The 26,212-nt window shown below is 47.3% G+C and overlaps 1 protein-coding gene across 3 annotated transcripts in view; it reads right to left on the reverse strand.

Moving 5' to 3' along the window:
- grik2 (glutamate receptor, ionotropic, kainate 2) overlaps positions 1-26,212 on the reverse strand; it is a gene marked incomplete at both ends in the record, with an annotated part of 121,043 nt that overhangs the window by 41,822 nt on the left and 53,009 nt on the right. For all 3 annotated transcript variants that reach the window (XM_079756127.1, XM_079756128.1, XM_079756129.1), the window contains 3 exons: positions 6,158-6,271; positions 8,328-8,435; positions 10,950-11,093. In XM_079756127.1, coding sequence (XP_079612253.1) covers positions 6,158-6,271; positions 8,328-8,435; positions 10,950-11,093 — 366 coding nt within the window. The remainder of the gene's footprint in view (positions 1-6,157; positions 6,272-8,327; positions 8,436-10,949; positions 11,094-26,212) is intronic.

Below are 26,212 nucleotides of genomic sequence, written 5' to 3' on the forward strand. Positions count from 1 at the left end.
CATGTGAGAGAGAGAGAGAGAGAGAGAGAGAGAGAGAGAGAGAGAGAGAGAGAGAGAGAGAGAGAGGAGCGAGAGATGTATGTGTGTGTATGTAAGTCCACTATTTGTGTGTGTGTGTGAGCGCTGGTGTGAATGTATGCACGTGTGTGAGTGTGTGCGGGTGCGTGCACGCATGCGGGTGCGTGCACGCATGCGTGCACGCACGTCTGCCCAGTTCTGTGTCTGTGTGTGTATGCGTGTGTGTGTGTGACTGTCTGATATGATTGTAGTGTGCAGTGTGTGTGAGCGACTGAGCATGTGCCTCTGGACCAATGGGGGTGGATGAGGGGGACCAGACAGGCACAAAGGAGCTAATCCCCCCCCCCCCCATATCAATGACTCTGCTGCACCCGGGCTCCACAGGCCGGCTGCCCGGGCTCTCAGGGCATCTCATGCACTGTCAATACGATAAGGGATTCCGATGGACTGTCCCACACACACGCTCTCACGCATGCATGTACCGGATTGACCTACACCAAACACACGCAAAGACAATTACACAGACACACACAAATGGACAATTACTTACACTCACACGCAAACACACACACACACACACGCAAACACACAAATGACTGCACACATACCTACATTTAGACATGCACACATTTAAACACACCCTCACACACACACACACACACACACACACACACACATTGAATTAGTGGCAGCCAATCCTACGCCTAGGTGGCAGAATAATTAAGGTTCTTCTTTGCATTTCTCTGACCACATTTTCTCTATATAATGTCTTCGTTTTTTTTACCACTTTTTTCCGTTCAGCTGTTTTTGTTCATTCTCTAAACTTCTGGCACCATCTGTCCTGGCTTTCTGCTGCTGATCAAGTCATTAAGCAAAAAAATAAAAAGAAGGCTAACGGCTTTCATATATTCTAGTGGCTTCTTTGAAACAAGAATTATGAGGAGGAAACACAACCAACCACTTAACCAACCTCTAATCAGACAAGTCAGACATACTCATTAATAATAATAATAATATATATATATATATATATATATATATATATATGTAAAATATCAGAATTTAAGAAACTATATATAGCGATCGTGGCCAAACGGCCAATGATTTATTGGCTTTGAAGCCTTTGTTTGGTGTGATTGCACTGCTTCTGACAGGTGTGGTGTACTGCGTTGCTGCAGGCATTGCCCAGAACTCAACTGATGTAACGTTGATAACAGCACAGAGATAAAAACGTCCAACTTTAAGCTCCTACGTCCTCACGATGGCTGGATTGCATTACAACTGCACAACAACAAACATTGCATGGAAAATATAAATTCAAGGCTACAGAAATCAGCAGAGCAGTGACTCAAAAGCTTTCTGTGTTCGTGACCAGTCTATTGGACGATACTAGATGAAAAGCAAATAAAACACAAACACACACAAAGTAAATGTTGAAACCCGGCCGTTCACAACAAAGGCACGAGTACTATAACCATCTCTATTTTTCTCAAGCCCACAACCTTAAAAGCCAAACGGCCAGTGAACCAGAACACACCATGCTGCTCCCAGTGTTTGATTTGGCGGTAATTGCCATGGCAACCGAGCCCTAGCTTTAGCAGAGTCAGAATTAGCGTGGAGATCTGCCCAGAGCCACACAGGTTGCTCTCCACGGGTGTGGTGCAGCCATCCAGTGTTGTCCTGAATGCAGTACTCACAGGGCAGGAAACCAGTCTTTTTATCCTACTTTGGATTCATCCTTCTTTTATTCATTCAACAACATGGAACCGTTTATCTCCAGGCTGTTTACTGCTCAATGCATTTGGGTCTTGCCTGTAGTCGAGCCTTGGCCTCTTAGAAGTCTTTATATTCTATGTGTTTGATCTATATACTTTATATACAGACTGAAATAGGACAGACCCATTACACCAGATCTCTGATGACTGAGTGCGTGACTCTATCTTAATGAATCCTAGGAAACGAGGGAGGAGATGACGCTAGGATGCCGGTCCCACTAAGCGCTCACAACCTTTCTCTGGGGTGACTGAAATGAAATCAATGGCGATGCCGTCTGCCACAACAATGTAACAACCCCTAGCGATCAAATAAGCAGACATACCTTGGCTGTGTTGCTCTGTGAGCAACGCCCATTCTCTTTCTCCCTTTATCTCCACAGCTGGCAACCTAACCTTCCTTTCATTCCTGATATGATCTGTTATCTCCATCTCTGTCTTTTTCTCTCTCTCTCTCGCCTCCCTCTCCCTCCATCTGTGTGTGTGTGTGTCTCTCTCTCTCTCCCCTTCCCTCTCTCGCCTCCCCCCCCCCCCCCTCTCTCTCTCTCTCTCTCTCTCTCTCTCTCTCTCTCTCTCTCTCTCTCTCTCTGTGCCACTGAGTAAACTATAATAATAAGTGTTATCCAGCGTGTTATCCACAAAATAAGCTATTGTCAGCCCATTAGCAGCACATAACCTCTCACCTTCCATCGAATGTGAAAGACTGTAATTATCATAAACAGCCACTAGACGCATTAACACTGAGCACCACTTATTGCCTGCCTGTGAAACACCTGCGGCGGGTGTTGGAGCGCTGCGCAGTGTGTTCATGCTGGGGTTCCAAGTCCCGCTCCCATCCTGTATTTACCCGTACGTCAATCAGTGATGTCGATACATTCTTAATGCGTTTATGTGTTTTGGGTTTTGATGTCATTTTTGTTTTACATCCCAATTACTTTTCCTCAAAGCCAAATTTCAATGAGAATCCAAATATAGAAATTTAAAAAAAGTCGGAGAGCAGACAACAAACAAACATGTTTCATAAATGCAAAAACGGGCGTTCATCGAGAGAGAGAAGCATTCCGGCACTCTCGGTTTCACGTTAATGGTGCGGTGTGTGGCTGGCACCGTTTCCAAAAAGCTGCTCAATACTTTAATCCAAATTAATCTCATAAACACGAGGGCCCTACTTCTCGCTCTGCACGTAAACACATCATCTGAAACAGGAGCGGAACCCCGGAATGAGATTACATGTGTAGCTAGCGCACTCTCCGCGCGTTTATCTCCCCGCGAGTTCAAATCAAGCCGACTGCGAGCTGCGATGGCGAATGGCAGAACCTTCCCTTTTCGGAGGCTCATGCGTGTGCAAGTGGCCCTGCCATCCCACCGCCACCTGCTCTGCCTGTCCCCACTTCCCCCCCGCTATCCCTCCTCCATCTGCCCGTCGCGCACAGCAGCAAGGCCGTGTTTCAGATGGTGGCCGGAGCTTCTTTAATTAAAAGGCACCGTTAGGGGAAAAAAATAGCAAGACAAGACTATCTGGATGAAAAAAAGAGAAAGAAACCTAATTAAGGATAAACAGCCTATACGTTTATCATCTGCAGACGCTCACTGGCTTGTTCAGCTAAATGTAAAATTGCCGTTATTTCTTTTGAAACAAATTAAAAATGGTGTTTTGTTTTGCTCAACAGCAGCAGCAAACGAAAAAAGAAGGGAAAAGGACAAATGATGCTGGATCATCTGTGCACATTACAAATTTTATTTTGGTGTTATTGATCCTGTTAAGCTGCCCATTGGCTGTGACGCAGCAAATCCCAAAACCAAATGAATAAATAAAACGGCAACACCTTTACCAAAACAATGGGGATGTAATGCATCTCTTTCACCGAGCACATTCATATTCAAACAAATGAAACGGAACCAACCAGCCGATCGCAAACACACCCGTTAAATACTTGACATAGCGCAATGGGTGCCCAGAGACCTTGTTCTAACAGGAATGATCCGTAGCAAATGGACGCGAGATAAAACATTCTTTCATTAGCATTTACCTCTGTGGGAACGGCAGGAGCGGGGTTGCGCTCAGTGAATAATTAGATCCGGGCTAATAAGGTTCCCTAGTTTATAATAATGCTAATGTCCTGCAGCTGAGCGGATGACGGTCGACGCCCGCTTATTGAGGCGTGTTTGAAGGATGAGGTGCCGGGCCATGAGATAATCCACAGGATATGATGTTCCTCGAAGAACATATGTTTTACCGAGGCCAACGTATTGCTTAATGATCCTTCACCGTGCGTATTTGTCATTGTAATCTAATTCATACACAAAACAGACTAATTACAGCTTCACTTCATTCGTCTCTGTCCAAGAATGTTGAGGTCGCTCCTTCACTTTTTCACTCTCTTGCTCAACCGATAGTAAGCGGCCCTGTGAGGATTAATTTGGCTTTCGGGGGCCACTTGCTCTCTTTATTTACCACCTTTTTACGGCAGCCTAATGGCTGGCTGACACGGTGCACAATGGGAGCAGATGAACGGCAACACAATGAATTCTCTTTCAATTAATGGAGCTGCATGTCTGGCATACCGAACACCTATTGGCAGAGAGGGGGGAGGGAGGGGCGGCTTCGCTCTCCCCTCACTCTACCTTACAATAGAGTGATTGCTGGGCCCTTTGAGCCAATCGACTAACAGACATCCCTCATGGCGAATTAGCGAAAAACAGACATACGCTTCAAACAATTATGGCGAGACCACAAATTTGTATTGTTTAGAGCCAATTACACGACGCCAGGCACCACATCTGTAATCCAGTGAAAAAAAGTACCCGAAAAAAAGAGCGTGGCACAATCCATTTCATCCTGAGACTTCAAAGATTGCCGCAATGCCTCTCCAAGGGAGTTTACGTCTTGCATAAAACTAGATGAGTGATTCCTCGGGTAGATAAACTGTTGATAAGGCCGAGATCTTGGAGGTAATTACATCATGTTTTATGGATAAACATAATCCACCGAAAATTATGTGAAAATGGATGAAAGTGTGCATCAGTCAAATATAACAAAACCCAATTACTGTTAGCACCCCCCCTCCCCTTCTCTATCTCTCTATCTCTCTCTATGTGTGTCTCTCTCTCTCTCTCTGTCTCTCTCTCTGGCTCACTCTCTCTCTCTCTCTCTCTCTCTCTCTCTCTCTCTCTCTCTCTCTCTATGTCTCTTTTTCTCTCAGTCCCTTACTCTGTCTCTCTCTGTCTCTCTCTCGTTCTCTCTCTCCCACGGCCATCAAATATCTCCCACAGACTCAATCCCGATATGGCAATTACAGCTGAAGCAGAGTCTTAACTAATAACAGCAATCCAATCCCTTCCCGGCGTGCTGGAAGGATGGGAGGCCTGCTCACAGAAATAATAACTACCCACACTTTAATTGATATTATTTATCCTCTCTCTCTCTCTCTCTCTCTCTCTCTCTCTCTCTCTCTCTCTCTCTCTCTCTCTCTCTCTCTCTCTCTCTCACACACACACACTCTCTGGTCTTAATTACACAACAGGGATGTCATTCAAAAAGATCCTCTTCAGTCCAGAATATCCCAAATCCTTTTTGTTGCGAACATGAACACACAGATCAGGAGCGGAGTGGAGTGGATATGTGGTCTCACATATAAAGGGACTTACACAAGGACATACACGCAGGCACACACATACACACACATACACACACACACACACACACACACACTAACACACACACTCAAAAACACAGACACATGCATTAATAAACATTCACCAACATACGCACAACCAAACGTACAGACACACATTCAAAATCAAACATTTGGCCTTGTGTGTGTGTGTGTAGGTTTTTGGGTAAAAAATGGTTTGTTTGTAGAAAATTGAAAGGCACTTTAGCAAAGCTGGAACATCGACACCCCAAGAAAACAATATCCTAAGGTATACTGTTGGACTGAACCCACAATTATACACTCAAAAGCGGCTTTTGGGAAATCAAAGTGGTAAGTCTGGCAGCACTGCAATCAGTCGTGTACAGAACTTTTAACCAATCGGTTGTTCAGGCTTGAGCAGGCCGAGGGAGCCGGTGTCGAGAGCAGCCCGCGCTGGGGAGCCAGTGAGGCTGGTCGCAGACACGTAGGAAGCCTGTCTACCATGGCAAGACTTCTAAGGTAGGGTTCTGGGGGATTTTTCAGAGAGGAAAAGCTTAAAGTGAACACACCTCCTGAGATAATCAATTAAAAGGCCAGGACAGCCTGTGCTTAGCCCCTCTGTAATTGCACCCACACAGATACAGGATTGGCAATTTCAGCTTCGACTGGAGGCCGTTCCCTCTGAATGCCAAATGAGATTCTGGCTGGGAGAAAAAAAGGAGAAATGTTCACCAGCAGGGTGGAGACGACCAGGGAGCGGTTGGCCAGCGAGTCGGAGACGTTGGTCGTCTTGCCCTTCTGGTTGTCCGTCATGTTCAGGCCGCTTGGAGGATCCCAAGTCCCGATCTGGAGGGCCAAGCATCAGTCAACGGTCAGCAATCAATCAGGATTTGTTTGGCCACCCTCAATACATACAATCAATATTTGAATTGATCTGCGGAGTGGGTTTACAAAGATGAAACAAAATCCAAGATCCACACACCCGCACACGCACGCGCCCACACCAAGTCCATACACAGGCGCGCCCACACACACACACACACACACACACACACCATTCCTTATCCTGGATGCATGCAGAGAACAGCAGTGCCTGTAGGACACAGTCGACAGCTCTGTGAACTCTGAACACTGTCAAGGCGTTCCGCTTGCTTGCTCATACTGAAAGTACTGCAGGGGAGAAAATATAAGAGATGATCTAGGGTGAGGACCACCCTCCCACCCCGTCCCCCCAACTAGCCTCCCAACCCCCCTCACTTCCACTAAGCTTACTGCACATCCGTTTTTCTTTGCCGATAGGAAAGCCTGCCGGTCAGCATTACAGATGGCCAGATAGGCTGATTGAGCTCCCTGTGTGTGTGTGTGTGTGTGTATGATTGGGGGTGTGTGTGGGTTTGTTTGATTGTGTGCATGTGCGTGATTGAGTGTGATTGTTTGTGTGTGTGGGTGTGTGTGGATTAGTGCATTCTGGCATGTGCCCATGTGTGCATGCGTGTCTGCGCGTGTGTGTATGTGTGTGTGTATGTGTAGGTGTTTGCGTCCATGGTGGTATGAGTGATGTACGTGTCTGGTTGGTGTGTTTGTGTGTGTGTGTGTGTGTGTGTGTGTGTGTGTGTGTGTGTGTGTGTGTGTGTGTGTGTGTGTGTGTGTGTGTGTGTGTGTGTGTGTGGGGGGGGTTTGGTGCGGGTGCACATCTTGTGTTTTGTACACTTGCATGCTGGGAGGGCGGGATGGTGGGAGTGTTCTAAGAAGAGAGGATGAGGACCGCATCTCAACATGTTGTCCTCTCCTAAACCCCCTATAATAAAAACCCATCGCCCTCACCCGTCCCACCCCTCAACCACAACCCCCGGCCCCCAAAGCTCCGACCTCACAGCGCCTCCACCACATCCACCACACTTTTCTATACCGCCGGCTGCAACATGAACCACCCCCTGTGGGGATAATGGATATCCCTTTCCTCTGTACTCTCCCACACCCCCTAGTCTCCCCCACCACCTCACCCTAGACTCCCCCACCACCTCACCCTAGACTCCCCCACCACCTCACCCTAGACTCCCCCACCACCTCACCCTAGACTCCCCCACCACCTCACCCTAGACTCCCCCACCACCTCACCCTAGACTCCCCCACCACCTCACCCTAGACTCCCCTGTGCTCATGAAGAGTATCCTGACCCGGGGCCACAAACACTAACGGTACCGCTGCTGGACATAACAGCTCCACCAGCGTTAGGGACCAGGGAGTTGAGTGTGAATGTGTGTGTGTATGTTTTTTGTGTTTGAGAGGGGGGTGGAGGGGGGAGGAAAAGGAGCGGGGGGGGTTGCTCCTCTCCTCTTCGTGCCCCAAGACGGGTTTTATAATTGCAAATCAACTCTTTAATTCAGCCTCCATGAGGCTGGAGGGCTTCTGAAGGGTTCTGTATTAATAGGCGAAAATTATTCATGGAGGTGCGGATGCACAAAGTAGTGCGAAGGGAGCGAGGGGGTCGGGATCTGAGCGGCTCACACAGGTGGGAGCGGGCGGAGTTGAGTTTTGGGCGAGGGGACGCGGGAGTGTGGAGTAGGGGCCGCTACTTGTAGAAGGGCCCGCAGTACCTGCGGTGTTAAGCAGGATTCGCCAGCTCTCCCGGACGAATCTTAAGTGACTCCTAAACGCTGGGGAAATCTCCTTTCGAGGCAAAGGATGCATAATGTACACAATATTCATGATCTGCGCGCCCCGAGGCACTGACATTACAGCATGTGCTTCGGCACAAATATGAGAATTGCCAAGACACAAACAGAGGCCAGCATGAAAGGATATATGCTAAGGCGCACTCACACATACACACACACACACACACACACACACACACACACACACACATACACATGGGAGGCGAGGAGTGTGAGTAAACAACCTTCTCTAGTCCTTCCTCTTTGAGACTGATGACATCCAGGTCAAAGTCTGTCCTTAAGCCATTGGTCCTGTTGAAAGTGATCCTTCCAGTCAGGCCATCCCAATGGGCCTGGATAGAGAGAGGGGGAGAGAGACACACACACACACACACAGTGAGAATATTGCCCATTGAAAAGCTTAAATGTCATTCTGAAAGAAAGGTTGAAGTGAACAAATCCTCGGCCATAGACAATTTCACATTTGTCATCCACACACAGACGGAAACACACACACACAATAACACACAAACACCGACATACACATATTAGCACTTCCTCCCAGTCTAAAGGTAACTACATAGGCTGGCTTTACAGAGGCTAGGAAGGCTTTATTGGTGGAAAGGAGAGGGCAATTATTTGACGTGTATGGGCACGAAGAGCCTTTTGATAGCGAACAATTCACCATGAAAGTGGCTGAGAGCAGTAAAAGGCTTTTTTTTTCAGACACGGCAAATGTTTTCCTCGTTACCCAGGGTGTGCTGTGGGCTGCTGACTCTATCTTTAGAAGATGTGGGAGTCACAGGCCTGGGCATTATTCATCACTCGCACTGACAGGAGGCCTCAGCCTGTTCCTTCAGCTCTGATCTCATTGACTGGATACAGTCCCCATCCATCCCATCACGGGATTCACAAAACTGGGAAGGTTGGCGGTGATGTTGGGCTGTGAACTAGTCCACAGTTTAGCGGGTCTACGACAACGGATGCTGGGATACGGGTACGTGATGTAGTGATGAACGTTTGGCTCGTCTTTCCCTGCTGTGTGTTCACCAGGTGATGATGACTTTTGGTGACTCTCTGTGAATTTGTGCAGACTACGCTCTGTGAATGACAGACACAGGACTAATAAAGTGTGCAGTGGCGTGGACACACGACATACCTCTAGTCGGCTATATCAGGCAGGCATCTAATTTGGCGTTAACTGATGGTTTTGATACTTGTTATTGTATGATTGACGTACACAAAATAAAGCGTAGAGCCTGAGCAATGTTTACCATGCAAGTGGATGGCAGTGTTTCTTCTCATGCTAGTTTAAATAAATGCTGGATGTTTATGGGTACTAATCTTACTGGTGACTTTGAATGCTACATTGTCATTTGCTGTGACCAGTTTTCTGCCCTACTCATAGTCTAGAACCATGTAGCACAAGGCGTTATTACAACTATAAGCCTGTAAGCCTATGTACCCCATCATCCCCAGTGAGCACAGGCAGTAGTTTCAACACCCACCAGCACAGCAGAGGGTCAAGCTAGTGCAAACAGCAGACTTTATTTGTTGAGAACTATATGGCTCCTAGAATATCGACATGAACTGGAGGGCTCTAGGACCCAGGTCTTGACCTCACAGAAACGACATGGTCATAACAGACAGACAGAAAGAAAGAAAGAAAGAAAGAAAGAAAGAAAGAAAGAAAGAAAGAAAGAAAGAAAGAAAGAAAGAAAGAAAGAAAGAAAGAAAGAAAGAAAGTAAGAAAGAAAGAAAGAAAGAAAGAAAGAAAGAAAGAAAGAAAGAGAGAGAGGAGAGAGAGAGAGAGAGAGATACGGACAGAACAAGACCGAAATAAACCGAGACAGAGAAAGATATAAAAGGCAAGAACATTGGCAGATAAATAGACAGAGAGCGGAGAGGAGGAAGAGCTGGCAATTTGAATGCCAAGCAATTATGTTGCTTTTTATAAACATCCCTTTTGAAATGTAATCGACTGCAATGGCCGCCAACCCCGTTTGCACTCTACAACCTCAGCCCCCATCTCTTTTAGCCCCCTGTGTGTTTGTCAGCGGGGCCTGGGGATCCTGCAAGGTGAAAGGGTTGCCGAAACCTGCCCTTCTATACCCTGGGCAGGGCTTTGGTACAGCTGCCCCGGTTTCACTGATAGAAAGCACTCCATGGAATAATGATTCCAAAACCATCAAATAATGTCCAACTCTCTCTCTCTCTCTCTCTCTCTCTCTCTGTCATGACTGAAATGTACAATAGATGTCAGGTGGGTTACTATCCTACCTCCTTGTCGTGGAAAGGTTGCAAGCCAAAGGAGAAAAGAAAGATTCATTTTTCAGTGCACATCCATTGCATTTCCATTAAAGTATATGTATATAAATGCATTTCAAGTTTTCTATAATTGCCCAGGATATGCTTCTCAATTTGCTTTATCATTTTTGCATCTGTTTTCATATATGTTTGTATGTTTGTGCATGCGTGTGTCTATGTGTTGTTTATGTCTCCAACCATGCATTGTGTTTATGTGTGCGTCTTTTTGTTTGAGTCAGTGCATGCATGTGCGTCTGAGTGAGTGATTGTGTGTTTTTGTGTGTGGGTGGGGGTGTGGATGTGTGTGCTTATAATAATGTGTGTGTGTTGGTGTGTATGTGTGTGCGTGGTCATGTATGTGTGTGTGTGTGTGTGTGTGTGTGTGTGTGTGCCCATGTATATGTGTAAATGTGTGTGTGTGTATTTGTATATGTGTGTGTGCATGCATATGTGTCTGAGTGTATGTCTGTGTGTGTGTGTGTGTGTGTACGTCTGTGTCTCTGTATGTATGTGTCTGGACTGTGTGTATATGTGTGTGTGCGTGCGCTAGGATCCTCTACCTCTTTGATGAGAGCCATGAAGCGGTTCCCGAAGCGCCAGGGCTTGTGGCGGTTACACTGCAGGGAGCTGACGGTGATCTGCTGAGACTGTTGCACGGCCACGGCCACCACGTGCACTGCATCGTACATGAGCGCCGCGTCCGTCTGCACACACACACGTCCAGAGGAGGGAGAACAACACATGATATGAATGAGTAAAGGGACAGGACGTGTGCGGTGATTCATCTGCTCCCAGGCCAGCGGCCCCACCAGGCCCACGCCTTGACACATGAATCCCGGGCTCGGATCAATAGGGGATCAGCGTATGCGCGGGGGGGGGGGGTGGGCGTTGGTTTGAATCTGCACTGTGGAATCATACTGGAGATCCGGGGTCCATCTGCTGCAGGCGATCAGCACGCGAGATAGGAACGTGGTGAATGGGAAACGTTAAAGAGTCGACCCGATGTCAACAGAGAGATGGTATGGACGTTGATGAAATTTGCTTTATGTTTAGAGTGTTGTATTTTCCACCACAATGGCGGGATGTGAAATGGTGATATTAAAATAGCGTGGCAGGACATTAGACAAAAACAATAGCAAAACAATCGGAGGAGCTCTTCAAGCTTGACACACTCAGACAGCTCTGACATTCTGAACGTGTGAGGCACGAAGTGCTTGTGCTCTCCTTACTCTTCTGCTACATCTCTCTGTCTCTGTCTTTCTCTCTCTGTCCCTCTTTCTCTGTCTCTATACCTCTCTCTCTCTCTCTCTCTCTCTCTCTCCGTCTGTCTCTCTCTCTCTCCGTCTGTCTCTCTCTCTCACACTCTGTCTATCGTTCTCTCTCTCTCTAATAAAGCCTTGACGGAAGGAAGACAGTGAGCCAAGACGGCGCGCGGCGGCTATCGCCAAGGCTATCAGAGAGGTGCCAGTCAGCCACACTCCACCAAAGACACCGCCTAATTCCACAATCCCTCCCCAAAAAAAGGAAAGAAATCGAATTAGTGTTTGTCCCGCTTGATTGAAAAGCAATCACAACAGCTCTCCACATTTGTTGTATGGATATCACGGCCCTGGGGTTCGTCAGAAAATTGCTGTCCAGCAGAATGAATCCCTCCCAAACCTGTCATTTTCTCCTATTCAAGGCCTGATTGGTGCCTGGATGCTGAAGCTCCTTAAGGAGACACTGGCCGGCGGGTGATGGGTAACGTGTGTGTGTGTGTGTGTGTGTGTGTGTGTGTGTGTGTGTGTGTGTGTGTGTGTGTGTGTGTGTGTGTGCGCCAGCTGGATGTCTGCTCATATGTCCAGGCTGAGTGCCTGTATGTGTGTGTGGACGTCAATGTCTTTGCTTGATTGCAAAGATGATTTTTACAATTTTAAGTTTTTGCTGTTTTGAATAATAAACAAATAATATCTAGAGGCCATCGTCGTCCCTGGTGAAGAAGGACCTTAACCAGGAAAATACTCACTAGAAATATTAGTCAAATAATGTACTAAGGAAGATAACAATGGGGTTCGCTGGCCCATAATTCTTTGCAGTATGGGTGTCACCTGGAGGACATGTGTTGGACTGATGTGAGGGTGGGGAGGGGGTTGGGCAGGGAGGATGGGGAAGGAAGAGGAAGGAAGAGTAAGGAAGGGGTAGTAAGTTGAGATAGAAGGGCTAGGAAGAGGAAAGAAGGGGTAGCAAGGTGAAGATGAAGGTGAAGGAAGGGGGCGGAAGAGGAAGAGGAAGGGAGAGGCAGTGAACGGAAAGGTTAGGCATGGGAAGAGGAAGGAAGGGGAAGAAGGAGTAAGGAAGGGGAAGAGGAAGGAAGGGGGAAGAGGAAGGGGACGAAGGAGGAAGGAAGGGGAAGAGGAAGGAAGGGGGAAGAGGAAGGGGACGAAGGAGGAAGGAAGGGGAAGAGGAAGGAGGAGGAGGGGGAATAGGAGAAGGAAAGAAAAGGAAGGGAAGGGAGGGGAAGAGAAGAGAGCCTGGCAGCTGGAACAGGGGAGGGGCTCCGAGTGACATGTGATTGTCAGCTACACGGCGGCTCGCTAGCACGCCTCGCAGCCGCCGCCGGCCGTTAGTCACACCGCGATCGCCGAGTTGTGAGTCACCAACACACAGACACTCACAAAAACACGCAGACACATACACACCGGGGCTTTGGGCCTCCTGCTGTGTGTATGGGGTGGGGTGGGCAGAGAGAGAGCGAGAGAGAGAGTCCTCATAAAAACAATGTAACACTCTGCCATTCAATTCTCGTCGGGTGATATGGTGAGCCGGTGTGAGGGCTGTAATGGTTTATGAGAACCGACGCTGCCCACTGCGACGCATTTCCCTACTGAGGAGATCCACATCAGATTTTCAACCGCGCAGCATTGAGGTCTGCCTGTTTCGCAAACACGTCCCACTGCTCGAGAAAAGAAAACTAGAATGGATGACACAAAAAAGAAGAAGGTATTTTTTGATTCCAAGCAGGCAGGCAAATATTTATTTTCCTCCTGGCGTTTGCTAGCTAGGGAATGAGAGGAGCGAGGGAGCTAGGAGCTAGAGAGCGAGATGGCAGGAACCTGGTGTTCGTGACTGCAGGAGAACGCTGGAGGGTGTCTGATGGGTGGGTGTCGGTGTGGGGGGGTGGGGGGATGGTGTTATGTTGGTGGGCGTTGTAGGCAGCTGCACCGACACATGCGCGTTTGACTCTCTTTCTTCCCTCATTCGGTGCGCGCGTCAGAAGTGCACATCGGGGATGGGGTCTCGCGAGTGATTCAGCGCCGCCGCCACTTCTCTCCATAAACATCTCATTAAAATCAATTATGTCACCGCTGAATGAAATTAAAGCTAAACGCTTGAAAAGCTGCTTTTCCCAGGTGCCAGGCGACAAAAGGAGTAGCCCTGTCTATTCCTCCACCTTGTTTTCTCCCTCTCTGTTCTCCATGAGCAAACGGAAAGTGATTTATTGAATCTCCCCAACTCTACTTTTTTTTATTGATTGTTAAAAAACCCAAAGTACCCTAACACGTTGGCACCATTGTTATCGGCTGGCCTCGCACATCAGCATTGCCATGGTAACAAAGTGGTAAAAAATAGCTTTATCTGTGGGCTCCGAGACCAGGTCAGTGTGTCATCTCCGGACCGTCTTGTTTTTGATTTAAGAAATGTATTTTAGAGCTGTCAGGGCTGCTCACAGGGCTGGGAAATACCGGGGAATAATGCACTGAACACCTCGTTCTTAAAACAAGAAATAAAATGGCTGCCGATACTCTGGTGGCGTGCGGCCGGGGATTCGGAGGGGTTGGTCATGCAGAAGGGCCCGCGGTCACGCCGCTGTGGTTCCTTTGATTGAAACATAAACACCTCGAAGAGACGGCGGCGGTGGGTGTGACACGGGCAGCAGCCGAGCAAGGTGGAGACTGAGGCCACGGAGAAGCGTTTTCTGGGGCTAAACGGCATTCGAATCGTGGCCAGCCATCCGAGCGTTCCGATGATAATCCCTTCTCCCCTATTTGCTAACCACAACAACAACAGGATCAATCAATCCTCATCCTCGGTGCTCCACGATGGAGAGTTCATACGATTGCCGCTGCGGCCAAGGTCATGCCCTGATGACGCGCGATGCGTCACGGCCTAGCGTTGACACGTCACGGCTGGGAAGCACCGCTGGCGAGAACGTCACCATCTCCCCGAGTGGAGTGTTGCCCTGCAGGCTGAGTCCTCCCTTCCTGTCTCTTGTTTGCGTTTGCCAGCACAACGGGGTGACAGCGATCGTAGTTGGGGCTTACTGCCAGCGCCCAGGTTCGGTGGTGTAATGTGTCATGTTGATGTTGCAGGCGCACATAAACAATCAACTCTGGTGGCAACACACACACACACACACAGACACAGCGCTTCGGATGATGGCGCAACCAGGCTAGGCTCCGGCACAACGGATCGTTGCTGTAAAGTATGGTGGGAGTATCAAATGAAGCAGCCGGTGTGCGGCCGGTGATTACAAACCGTATCAGGTGAGATAGGCCTGAGAATGGTTTAGGGAGGACGTGTGTGGTGGGGGATTTAGGAATGGGGAGAATGTAGACGCAGTCCATTTCCTCAGCCTTTTATAGGCCGTTTAATCGTGTCTGACGTCCACCCCGCCCAAAACTATCGATCAGGAGGAACAAAGTGACTGCCTGATCAATACGGGAACGGGTCTCAGTGAGAACTAGGCCCCAGGGGACAGCCCTTAGCTTATGCATCAGCAGTGCGCACACACACACACACAACACACTGTCACAACGGCTGGCTCGCTACAGAGGACGTACAACCAATCCTGCACAACAGCGAGTAGAGAAGGAGCCGAAAAGAGAAATGACCCAAATGCAGTATTCATGCACAACCTTTTCGTTAGCCGCATATGCTAATTTATATGCCCCCTTCTCCTTTTTGAACGCTAACAAAAAAACTATAAAAACAAGCCATGCACTCATACATATAGACACACACACACACACACACACACACAAACACACACACACACATATCTCCTGCATGGGATCTGATCTCTCCACACACACGAGATCAGCAGCAAGGCCATTAGGCGGACGGGCTGACGTGACAGTGAGGGGGAGAAGAAAGAACATGTCGCTTATTCCCTCCATTAGCTTCATTAGCGCGAGAGGCTGAGGCAGATTAAGACCGCAGCCAGTCAAATGATGATGTGATCTGGCAGGGTTATCTGTTATTTCAGGCCCCGGTCGTTCGGGCGGCTGCATTGTTTGGGGAACGGCTTGTAATGGGATGTGATGCCGTTGAAAACCTCCAGGGTCTGTCATCACTTCTGTTGCTGGTGGGGCGCTGCTCCAGACTCTCTGATTAAAGCAACACGACTCCCAAAGGTCTCATACGGCTCGCCCCCCGCTCGCTCTGCTGTGAGGGCTGAACCCACCTCCCCCCCTCCCCAGTCTCCCCGTCTCCCCTCCGCCATCAACCCTACCTCGCCCTCTGCCTCACCTTGAGTCTGCATGTCCTCATTCTGCTCCGTCCCAGACAGCCGTGGTGGTAGTAGCACACCTCCACTACAAAAACGACCTCATGCTGTTCGGTGTTTCTCTCTCACCTTCTCTGCTTTACTTTTTCCACCCAACAGAATCTATCTCGAACCCTCCCCACTGCTGAGAATAGTGGGGGGGCCAGATCACGATCCAAAAACATCTGTTTGATTGTCGCAGAGTTCTGCAGCGTTGTGTTGTGGTTGCACGAGGAATGATTAATTGATATGCATCTGTAGGAGATGTACCGTGTGTGGTTGTGTGTCTGTTGTGTGTGTGCATGCGTGCATGTTTGTGTCTGTTTGTGCAGACATGTGCGTATGTGTGAGTGTCTGGGTGTGCAGAAATATCTGTATATCTGAGTATGTGTGTGTGTGTATGTGTGTGTGCAGACGTGTGTGTGTGTGTGTCTGTGTGTGTGCATGTGCGTGCATGTGTGTGGATGGGTGTGCATGTCCATGTATGTGCAGACATGTTAGCATGTTCGTGTGTGTGTGTGTGTGAAGACGTTTGTGTGTCCATGTGAAGGATTCCTCAATATATTCTCCCAACAGTCTTATTATTGCCGTTTTTCCTCTAGCCTAGTGGTTTTCCTGCTCAGCAGCAACCCCCATCACAGGGGAATCATATCGATATCTGAGCACTCTATAACAAAGTGGCTTTGCGGGGCTAAACTAATTATAAAAGGTGGGCCAGACTGGGGACTGCTGACATAGATTGTGTGTTGTCCCCCCCCCCCCCCCGGCTTGTAAACTCCCGAATCAGACTTCAGATTCAATGGAATTCAAAAATGTTCCCTTCATATTTGTTTCCTCCAGTCATGCTGTTGGAGGCGGGGCTCTGTAAGTACGTAATTGGCGAACACAAACTGAAAATGCACTTATGGAAGTCCCCCTCTGAATGCTTCATCCACTCTTGGGAATACATTTCTTTTAAGTAGGATATCTCCATGACGAAACAGGAAACAAGGCCTAACTCCACCCCTCTGACTCTGTTGCTCGTTAGCGGGTCAGACTCTGTGAAGTCTTCGCCCAGAAGTTCTGCAATGACACAGTAGGACTGCTGGACCTGAGACTAGGTAACATGTGTAGCTGGGACTCTGGGGAGTACAAGGTGAGACTGAAGGTGAAAGAGAGGGTACGTGCAATCGCTTCTGAGGCCGTCAATTACAAGAGCTTAGTGTGTACCCAACTGCCTTCTGGGATTGTCACATCAGTCCTACCTATATCACTGGACCACTACCACCATAGCCCCTAGGACCACTACCACCATAGCCCCTAGGACCACTACCACCATAGCCCCTAGGACCACTACCACCATAGCCCATATGACCACTACCACCATAGCCCCTAGGACCACTACCACCATAGCCCATAGGACCACTATCACCGGCAACAGCCTTGCCTTGTTGAGTAAGACGGCCATCATGCTCAACGGTCTTTGAGATGTATTTTCAGCCTGTCGACCGTATATCGTGTTTGATTCATTTTTGACACTGGTAAACATATTTGCTTCCTCCCTTGCTTTCATGCATTCTCCAACCTTGAGTGGAACCTTAAACTGAAGACAAATAAAGAAACAGACGGGAGAAGGGTAGGCACCGGCCTGCCTGCAGGCTCCTGTTTATTTCAGCTACTCTGCCGGAGGCTGAGTTCCAGATGGGTTTTAGTCTTATTCTCTCACAGAAAATCTAATGTTTTCTCTGAAATCTTTCCCATGGCAACCACTTTTCCACTCAGAACTGCCTCCGGTGACCTCCCCCTTTCAAATAAGGAAAGCTCTGTTAACCTAAAATACAATTTCTGGGTTGGTTAGAAAAAAAAGGGGAAAAAAATAGGAGATACAAATAAAACTGAACGAGAATCTTAGGATATAAAAGAAAAACACAGAAGAATGACAGCAATGCGACACTGTTGCCGTTGAACGGTGCCATAACAGTGTGCCTCAATAGGGGAGGAAATTGACTGTGTAACAGCAAATCATTACCATGGCTGGCTTTCCTTTGTAATGACAATGTGTGCCTCTTTATATCCCATCACAGTATGTTCCCGGCCATCTACCCCCCTTCCCGCCGGCCCCCAGGAAATGACTCCTGTAGATGACGTGCTGGCTGACATAAGTGTGATGGAGACAACTTGCAAGGAGAATGACTACAAGCTAATATGTGGTGTGGTGAGGCTCTATAGGGTATGCAGGGGTTCAAGCCAAGGTGATGGGGACACTGGTCAATGACAAAGCCAGGGCAGGCATATGCTTACGGCGGCCTGGTGTTGATATACGCAGGCATTATTTACGCTCATGGTGAATGGCTTCCTTCTGTAATGGGATGAGGGTCTGTTGACAGGCTGTGATGGGGATTCACAAATGCATTAGGAAATGGTTATATTCACACGAGGGATGATACATATTTGTCAGATGCATAGACAACCAATGCACAAATATTTGTTTTTGAAATCTGGGCTTAATAAGTTATTCATAGTTAATCATAAGTTAAATAATGGAATGCATACATGGCAATTTTTATATAAGGAGTTGAATGCATGTGATAGTTAATTTTGTTTATTACACGTCTCATCAAAAAATGGATAGTGTGATGGTTGTTTTTGCATTAGCAATGTGTGTGCATGTGAAATATGCTTGTGTGATCCCGCTATTAAAGTAACTACAAGCAGTATCAGAGCAGTGTTACAATGTGTGCATGTAGAGTTGCCTTCGCCACCAGTCGGCCTGTAGTTGACTTGTCACGACTGAAAAATGTCCTGACAAGTGTCTAAATCAAAGCTATTGACGGGAGCAGAAAATCCAATCATGCCAAACACCAAGTGCGGATCACTGTATAACTGCCCTGTAAGCCAAGAAAAATTAAATAAAACCTAAAGGGTTCCTACGTTTCTAACAGTAGGCAAAAAAAAAAAAGAATACAATAAACAGTGAGGTACCACCTACAGCATCAACACAGAGTCCATTACAGAGAGTTTCATTGCCCCGGTGTGTATTTAACAGCCCTTTGCAGCATAGCAGCAAAACAGCAGAACTGCATTGTTGGGACAACTTGGTATAACATTATCTTTACCTCAGAGAGAGGGATAGCTTGCAATTTAAATTCATTAGCAAACACTAATAGATTTACTATTCTTAATTATTCTTCCATTTACTTTGGTCTGCCCAATTTCCCCAACTACCCCAAGATGAGGAGTTTGTTAGAGGTTTTCCTTTTTAATTCCTTTTCACCCAACATGCTATTTCCCGCCTCTTTCCCAAGTTTTTTTCTATTGTGTGTGTGTGTGTGTGTGTGTGTGTGTTTGGTGCAAGTGTGTTGAATAAAAAGACACTATAAAATTCAATTCACAAATTACAAAAGCTAATCCTCCTCCTAAGTTTTCCTCGAGGAGGGGGGGGGGGGGGGGGGGGGGGGGGGAGGGGGGAGCTGCAGAGAGAAAACCGTGTATGGCTATGTTCTGTCCGTGGGCAACATGCACAAAGCATGTGTTGATCTAGGTCAGTTGGCTGAGATTCCTGTGTGTGTGTGTGTGTGTGTGTGTGTGTGTGTGTGTGAATGTGTTTGTGTGTGTGTGTGTGTGTGTGTGTGTGTGTGTGTGTGTGTGTGTGTGAATATGTGCGTGTGAATATGTGTGTGTGTGTGTGTGTGTGTGTGTGTGTGTATTTTACAGTATTTTGCCTTATTTGGAGCATGTAGGGACCCAAGTGTACACATGTCAATGTGTGTTATACAATGTGTGTGTGTGTGTGTGTGTGTGTGTGTGTGTGTGTGTGTGTGTGTGTGTGTGTGTGTGTGTGTGTGTGTGTGTTTGAGGGTGTGTCTTTGAGGGTGCGAGGGAAATGTCATCGTGGGCATGTGGGCATGCTAGCCCCCCGTTGCTTCTTTCATTTACTATCCTTGCAAGATTGATTCAGAGGCATTACATCACGTTGACATTGAGGAAGGCTCTTTTCATCTCAATGTCAAAGATGGCTGCTGTCACGGCAGCCAATCCGCTCCTGCTCCCGTTGTGATTAAGGATCTCTTTTAATTAGCGATGAGCCGAGAGAGATAGCTCAATGTCGCTCAAACATGAGGTCAATCACCTTCATGAACTCACCCAGAAAAACCCACCCAGACCATGGACTGTGCAGCAAAAGAAAAAACACATGCCAAAACAAGTCAAGAATTGTAGAAGACAATCAGTTGCTCTGACTCAATACCCAGGCTGCTACTAGTATATATCTGCAACGCTACGTTGCCATGCGTGGATGAAGCTGTTTCAGTGAAATGGACGGAACAGATCGTTTCTGTCAATGCGTGCTTGGCAGACGGTAAGCAGGGGAGCGTGGATGGGAAGGAAGGGGGTGTGTTTGAAGAGAGAGAAAAAGACAGAGGGAGAGAGAGGTTGAATGAGAGAGAGAGAGAGAGAGAGAGAGAGAGAGAGAGAGAGAGAGGTTCAGGGAGAGCGAGAAGGAGAGAGAGTGAAGGAGCGAGAGAGACACGCAGAGAGAGAGAATAAGAGTGACTGGGAGGAAAAGAGCAAAACAATTAGCCACAAGGTCCCAGGGATCATAAGTAATAATTTGAGTGAAATTAAGTGGCAGGTTTAACAGGCAGGGATAATTTCACATTCGCCCTCTTCCTGGGGGAAATCTGGTTCCTTAATTGAGTTAGTGCTCTTTGTTTGGCAAACACTCCAGAAGTGGGCCAAAGAAGACCACTGTGTCTCATTACGAACACACCCCGACAGACCCATCCTCCTATCCATCCCCAGCCCTTTCCCCATCCATCCACCACCCACACCCCACCAATAGCCCATCAAAACCCCACCGAATACCCCACCAATCGACCATCCACACCCCCCTCCATCCACCACCCCCGTCCCACCCATGGCCCATCAATACCCCACCCACACTCACACCCAACCAACACCCCAACAATACCCCACCCATCAACCATCTATACCCCCTCCGTCCACCACCCCCATCCCAACCATTGCCCATCAATACCCCACCCACAACCCACCCACACCTCAACAATACCCCCTCCATACCCCACCAATAGCCCATCAAAACCCCACCAACACCCGACCAATATCCCACCCATCCAACATCTTTACCCCCGCCATCCACCACGGACACCCCACCCACACCCCAGAAATTCCCCGCCCTACATCCATACCAAACCCATACAAACCTTTTTCTGAAATTACTTTTTTTTTAATGAACTGAAACAAAAAGATAGGTACTCTCAAAACCCGGACAAAGTGTTAGGTGCTCTAGTGTATTTGAAGAACACATCATTTGTTCTCCCCCATACTCCCTTTTTCTGTCTCTCTCTTCTTGGGAGGACTGTTTCAGAGAGAGAGAGAGAGAGAGAGAGAGAGAGAGAGAGAGAGAGAGAGAGAGAGAGAGAGAGAGAGAGAGAGAGACCATCACAGTGCCAGGCCAGGGAGGCAGCAAAGCGGAGAAACCCAATGGAGTGTTAAATAGGAAATCATCAGCTGTTTCAGCTGTAGATCTAATGGTCCTAATGTCTAAGGTCTAACGCTATGCTGGGCCATTCCCTTTGTTGTCCCCCACCCGCTTCCCTGCGTCCTGTCTTTACCTTTATTTTAGTTTGTGATCATTTGTTTCACAGATATCGCAAATGTAGCAAAACCCATGTATTCTCTCGATTCATCGGCTCGTCCACTCCCCCCCCTTTTCTTTTTGCCCCTCCTTCCCTCATCGCGGCGGTGTCTGCGAAAGGGCCGGATGTGACGATAGCTCCCCTTGTCCGCGGCGGACCATTTGAGTCGCTAAATGCGTGCTCGTGAGCAGTCACCTCCTCTCCAACACGTCCCTCCCTCCCTGCCTGAAAGACTCTGGGCGTCTCTCAGCGGGGGGGCTCTCCATTAGCGATACGATCAACCGAAAACACCCCCACCACCACACACGCACAGGCGCGCACACACACACATAGGCAGACACACGCACACACACAAACACATACTAACACGGATACTAACACACAAACACATGCGCACACCCACACACACACAAACACACTTACAACCACACACACACAAAAACATGCACACACACACACACTAACACACACACACACACACACACACTATACCCCCCCACAAACACACACACACACACACATTAACACACACAAATACCCCCCCCCCCCCCCCCCCCCGCAGACACACACATGCCCCCACGTCTCTTCACCCAGGCTTGTCAATTTGCAACCCCAAGCTAATGGCTAAACTCATGATGAAAGTCATCAAGCGTTATGGCTTTAAAACAGGCTGGCTGATTGAAAAACCTTGGAGTTGTGCGATTGTTTACACCATGCTGAAACCGTGGAGGGCTGTTAGGTGGGGCTCCCGCGCTCTCCCTGTTACGTAGCCGCACAGAATGGGCTTGTTTTGTTCTAGCCAAAGAGCTTAGCGGCCCCATTTGTTCTATAAGAGAGCTAATCAATCCCCGATGGTCTCCTTAGGTCTGTGTTTACCTCCTGTTGGAAAATGGAGGAAAATGATAAAGATATAGATATTAAGAGAGGGAGTATATATATGTCGAGAGAGAGAGAGACGCAAGGAGGGCATTTAACGACCGAGAAGAAGACAAAGAAAACAGCCCTGAGCAAACAGTTTCAACATATCCACTTCAAATAAATCCAACAAAATATATTATACCACTAAACAAATGACGTTTTATTCATAAGATTGATTCTAGACGACATTTGAAGACGGTAGACACTCTGCTTAATCGTATCCGGTCGTATCTCAACAAAAATCGAAGCGATATAAAGAACAATACACAAACAGTAATACTAGTGTCAATTCAGCTACAAATTATTATTTGCACACTTTGTGCTTTAAACTGCAGAGTTTGTGGAAGGATGCATTTATGGCTAAAGTAAAATGCTGCAAACTTTCACACTTTAGTATACACAAACATCGTCATGACTATATTAAGGTCCTGGAAGGCCCGAAAAGGTTTATATTATAATGGGAAATGGTGTTTGGTCAGTAGATAAGTACACAACTGAGTAAACAACAAAAAGTATATTATAATGACTAATGTCTGGTAAGTATACACAAAGTTCTGAAGAAACACAAAACTGAGAGACACTGAGTTTGGTCTGCATGTCCTTTAACTGTGAATGTGTGTCCCTGACACAAATTCTTAATCTCAACAACTGCCTGCTGGTTCAGAACACTGAGTTTTAATTATTTAGCTTCCTCCTAATGTCCATGTTTTAATTAACGACTTAATTAATCCTTCTTTTGCTCTCGAGTAGTGCGAAGGTTCAGAATTCCTTGGACAGAGCTAGAATCCCAGCAGCAGCAAGAGTAGCATAAGTGGTATAAGCAGAGGTTGTAGTATTAATAATAATAATAAATTGTATTTATTTAACCCTTTTCTAATTATTCGTAAACATTTTACATGATAAGGAGTAAAAACGTAACATCAATATTCACAGAAGACGATTAAAAGCTTAACAATTTGAAGGCAGGGAGAAGGAAAGATAGGAAAGAAGACTAAGATGTTGAAAGCAAAGTATTAGCATAGTGGTGGTGTTTGTGTAATTAGATCGACTGATGAGATAGTTAAAACATCTCCAGACTACAGCACACATCTCTTAGCGACCGTGATTATCCATTCCACAGACGGTAGGTTCTGCTGGCCTGGCCACAGCCACCATGGCCAGGAGAGACAGCTTGAGCTGCTAGTCATCTGCTAAAGCAGGCTTGGTAGCCGGGGGAAGGGGGCCTTTGAAGAGACACTCTCATGTTCAAGGTATGACGAGAAAAATAATAAAAAATAATAAAATCAAAACAGGCTGTTGAAATATTCTGATTCCGTCGTTTCCTTTTTCATTCCGAGGGTTTGTCGCCGGAGCCTCGAGGCTGCTGCCTCAGTTCTCTCGGTATGTGCGTGGATCAGAATGCTTTGAGCTCCACAGTTTGACTCAACGGTTGAAGCGCGATCCTTCCCTTGACAACAGGTCACAGAAGGGGGAGATAATGAGACGTCAGTCGTCTGGCCGGGGATGACTCAGACACTGCAAAGCTGTTTGGCCCCATTATTGTTAAAGCAGCCAATTGACTTTGCAGACTCCAAATAAGAGTATTCTCCTAAAGCAAATCAACCGTGTTTAATAATCTTCTGCCAAGAGTAAGAAAAGGAAACTATGTCGCACACTAAAAGAGATGGACAACCGAGCCACTAAGGGTAAACTCCCATTTTACCATGCTAAACATATCGGCAATGGAATATATTGTGTCCTATGGCAGGAAAAAAGAATAAAGAAATAAATATTTATATCTTCAATAACCTGAAGTGAAAATGGTTGTGTCCTTCCAGGCTATTGCAGAAACCTTCATCATAGGTTGATTTTATTGTGGCTGACCTCCATCAGTAGAGATGGCACTGCTCCAGCAGAAGTGTTCTGACTGGATGTGGTTTTGAAGATATATGGTGTGGGGGGAAGACCCTCCCTCATCCTCACCCTCCCTTCCCTCAGATCTCAGCCCACACAGAACCGGCCCAGAGATCTAAAGGGTTACGGAGGGCTTTGGCCAATTAAAGGCAGGTCTGCTCCCGTCAAGCTAGCCACTGTGCATGCGCAGGCCTTGACTGGAGCTAAGACTGTGCTATAAGCAGAGCTCTGCCGTACTGCTTAACTAGCAGGACCCACTGTCCCATGACAAAGGCCTACTGTCAGAAGAACTAATAGTCTTAAACAGTCAACTGAATCTGATGGGGCTTTTTTCCCTCTGCAAGCAGATAATGAGCAAAGAGCCAGCGCCGCATTGTGTCATCAGGGCAAGACTTAATGATAGAAAAGGAAATCTGTGAAAATATTTATTTCTGTTTTTTCTTTTCAATAGGCCTGCTATCGAAATCGTCCAACTAAATGGCAAAAAATAGGAAATGTTTCTTTGAAACTAAGCAAGGGTTAAAACTCATGACTTAATATGCCTGCTATTGAAATAGTCAAACTAAACGGCAAGAAAATAGGAAATGTTTCTTTGAAACTAAGCAGGGTTAAAACATATGACTAAATATGTGTTTCTAGTTAAAACAAAGTGCATCATTTTAACCCTATACCTTTATACTTTGGAGCAGAACGTCAGAGAAAGCCCAAGAGTCATGCAGAGTCTGCCCAGATCTGCCATGCTCTGGTCTGATGCTCACTAACCCCAGGACGTCATGAGACGCCCTCTCTGCCTCCCCTGACCTAGGAGAGGGGCTTCAGAGCCCTATAGATGGGTCATACAGGCCGTGGCCTAGAGCGCCACCTTATGGTGGGCGTTGGTCACCCTCAATGGAGAAATATATATATCTTGCCACTGGGCGTTGTTCCTCAATTGCTGCATTGCGTTAATGAAAGGTCAGGAATGTTTAACCGTTTGATGCGCATCACAGGCAGGCTAAATAAACACAAGAATAAATAATTTATCAATAAAAATGATAATATGAATATTGTAATATTGGGGTGGCAGTGGCTCAATAACCAGACTTGTAGATTTGTGAGCAAGACACCTAACAGAAACTGCTCCATACGAGCTGGCTGTCGATTTGCATGGTTGACTATGCCATCGGTGTGTGAATGTATATATGAATGGTTGTAAGTTGCTTTGCAATGCCTGCTAAATGTAAATCAATATTCCTTTTTTGTCTTGAAACCATTGTAGTGTCTGAAGTTGGCTGCACATATTTTTACTGTAGATGAGTGGGTTGTGATGAGGCAGTACTAATGGGGTAATGTGGTGTTGGCGATGGTTGTAGTGAGCATGTGTGTGTCTGTGTGTGGGGGGGGCATCAAATCCTAATCTCCCCGAGGGCACCGAAGTGGCAAGAGCCGGCCCTGTGCAGACCCTATCCGAGCCACTGGTGCACCCAGCTGGGACAGCAGCACCCTGGGTAAGGCGTCTAATGATGGCCTGTAGGCACTGGCTGTCACTAAGCTATAACCCCCATAAGCCTCACACAGGCCTGCCGCTTCCTGGTGATCATACTGAAGAAGAGGAGAAAGGAGGCAGAAGGAGCCACTATGGGGATATTGCATTTTGCATTCGTACTAAAGAGACTTGGGGAGACGTGGGTTAGGCTAACGCAAAAACAATGGATGTTCACATGAATGAACTAGGTTACGGAGAGGGTTATTTTCGGCGCTCAAAGGGCAGGTGGGAGGTACGTGATGAATTATCATCGTTGTTCCAGTTCTTTCCAACGCGAGCTGACTCACTAACCCTATTTCCTGTCCACTCTGCCCGTGACATCACACT

The sequence above is a fragment of the Pollachius pollachius genome (genome assembly GCF_949987615.1).
Source record: "Pollachius pollachius genome assembly, chromosome: 1".
NCBI classification, from domain to species: domain Eukaryota; kingdom Metazoa; phylum Chordata; class Actinopteri; order Gadiformes; family Gadidae; genus Pollachius; species Pollachius pollachius.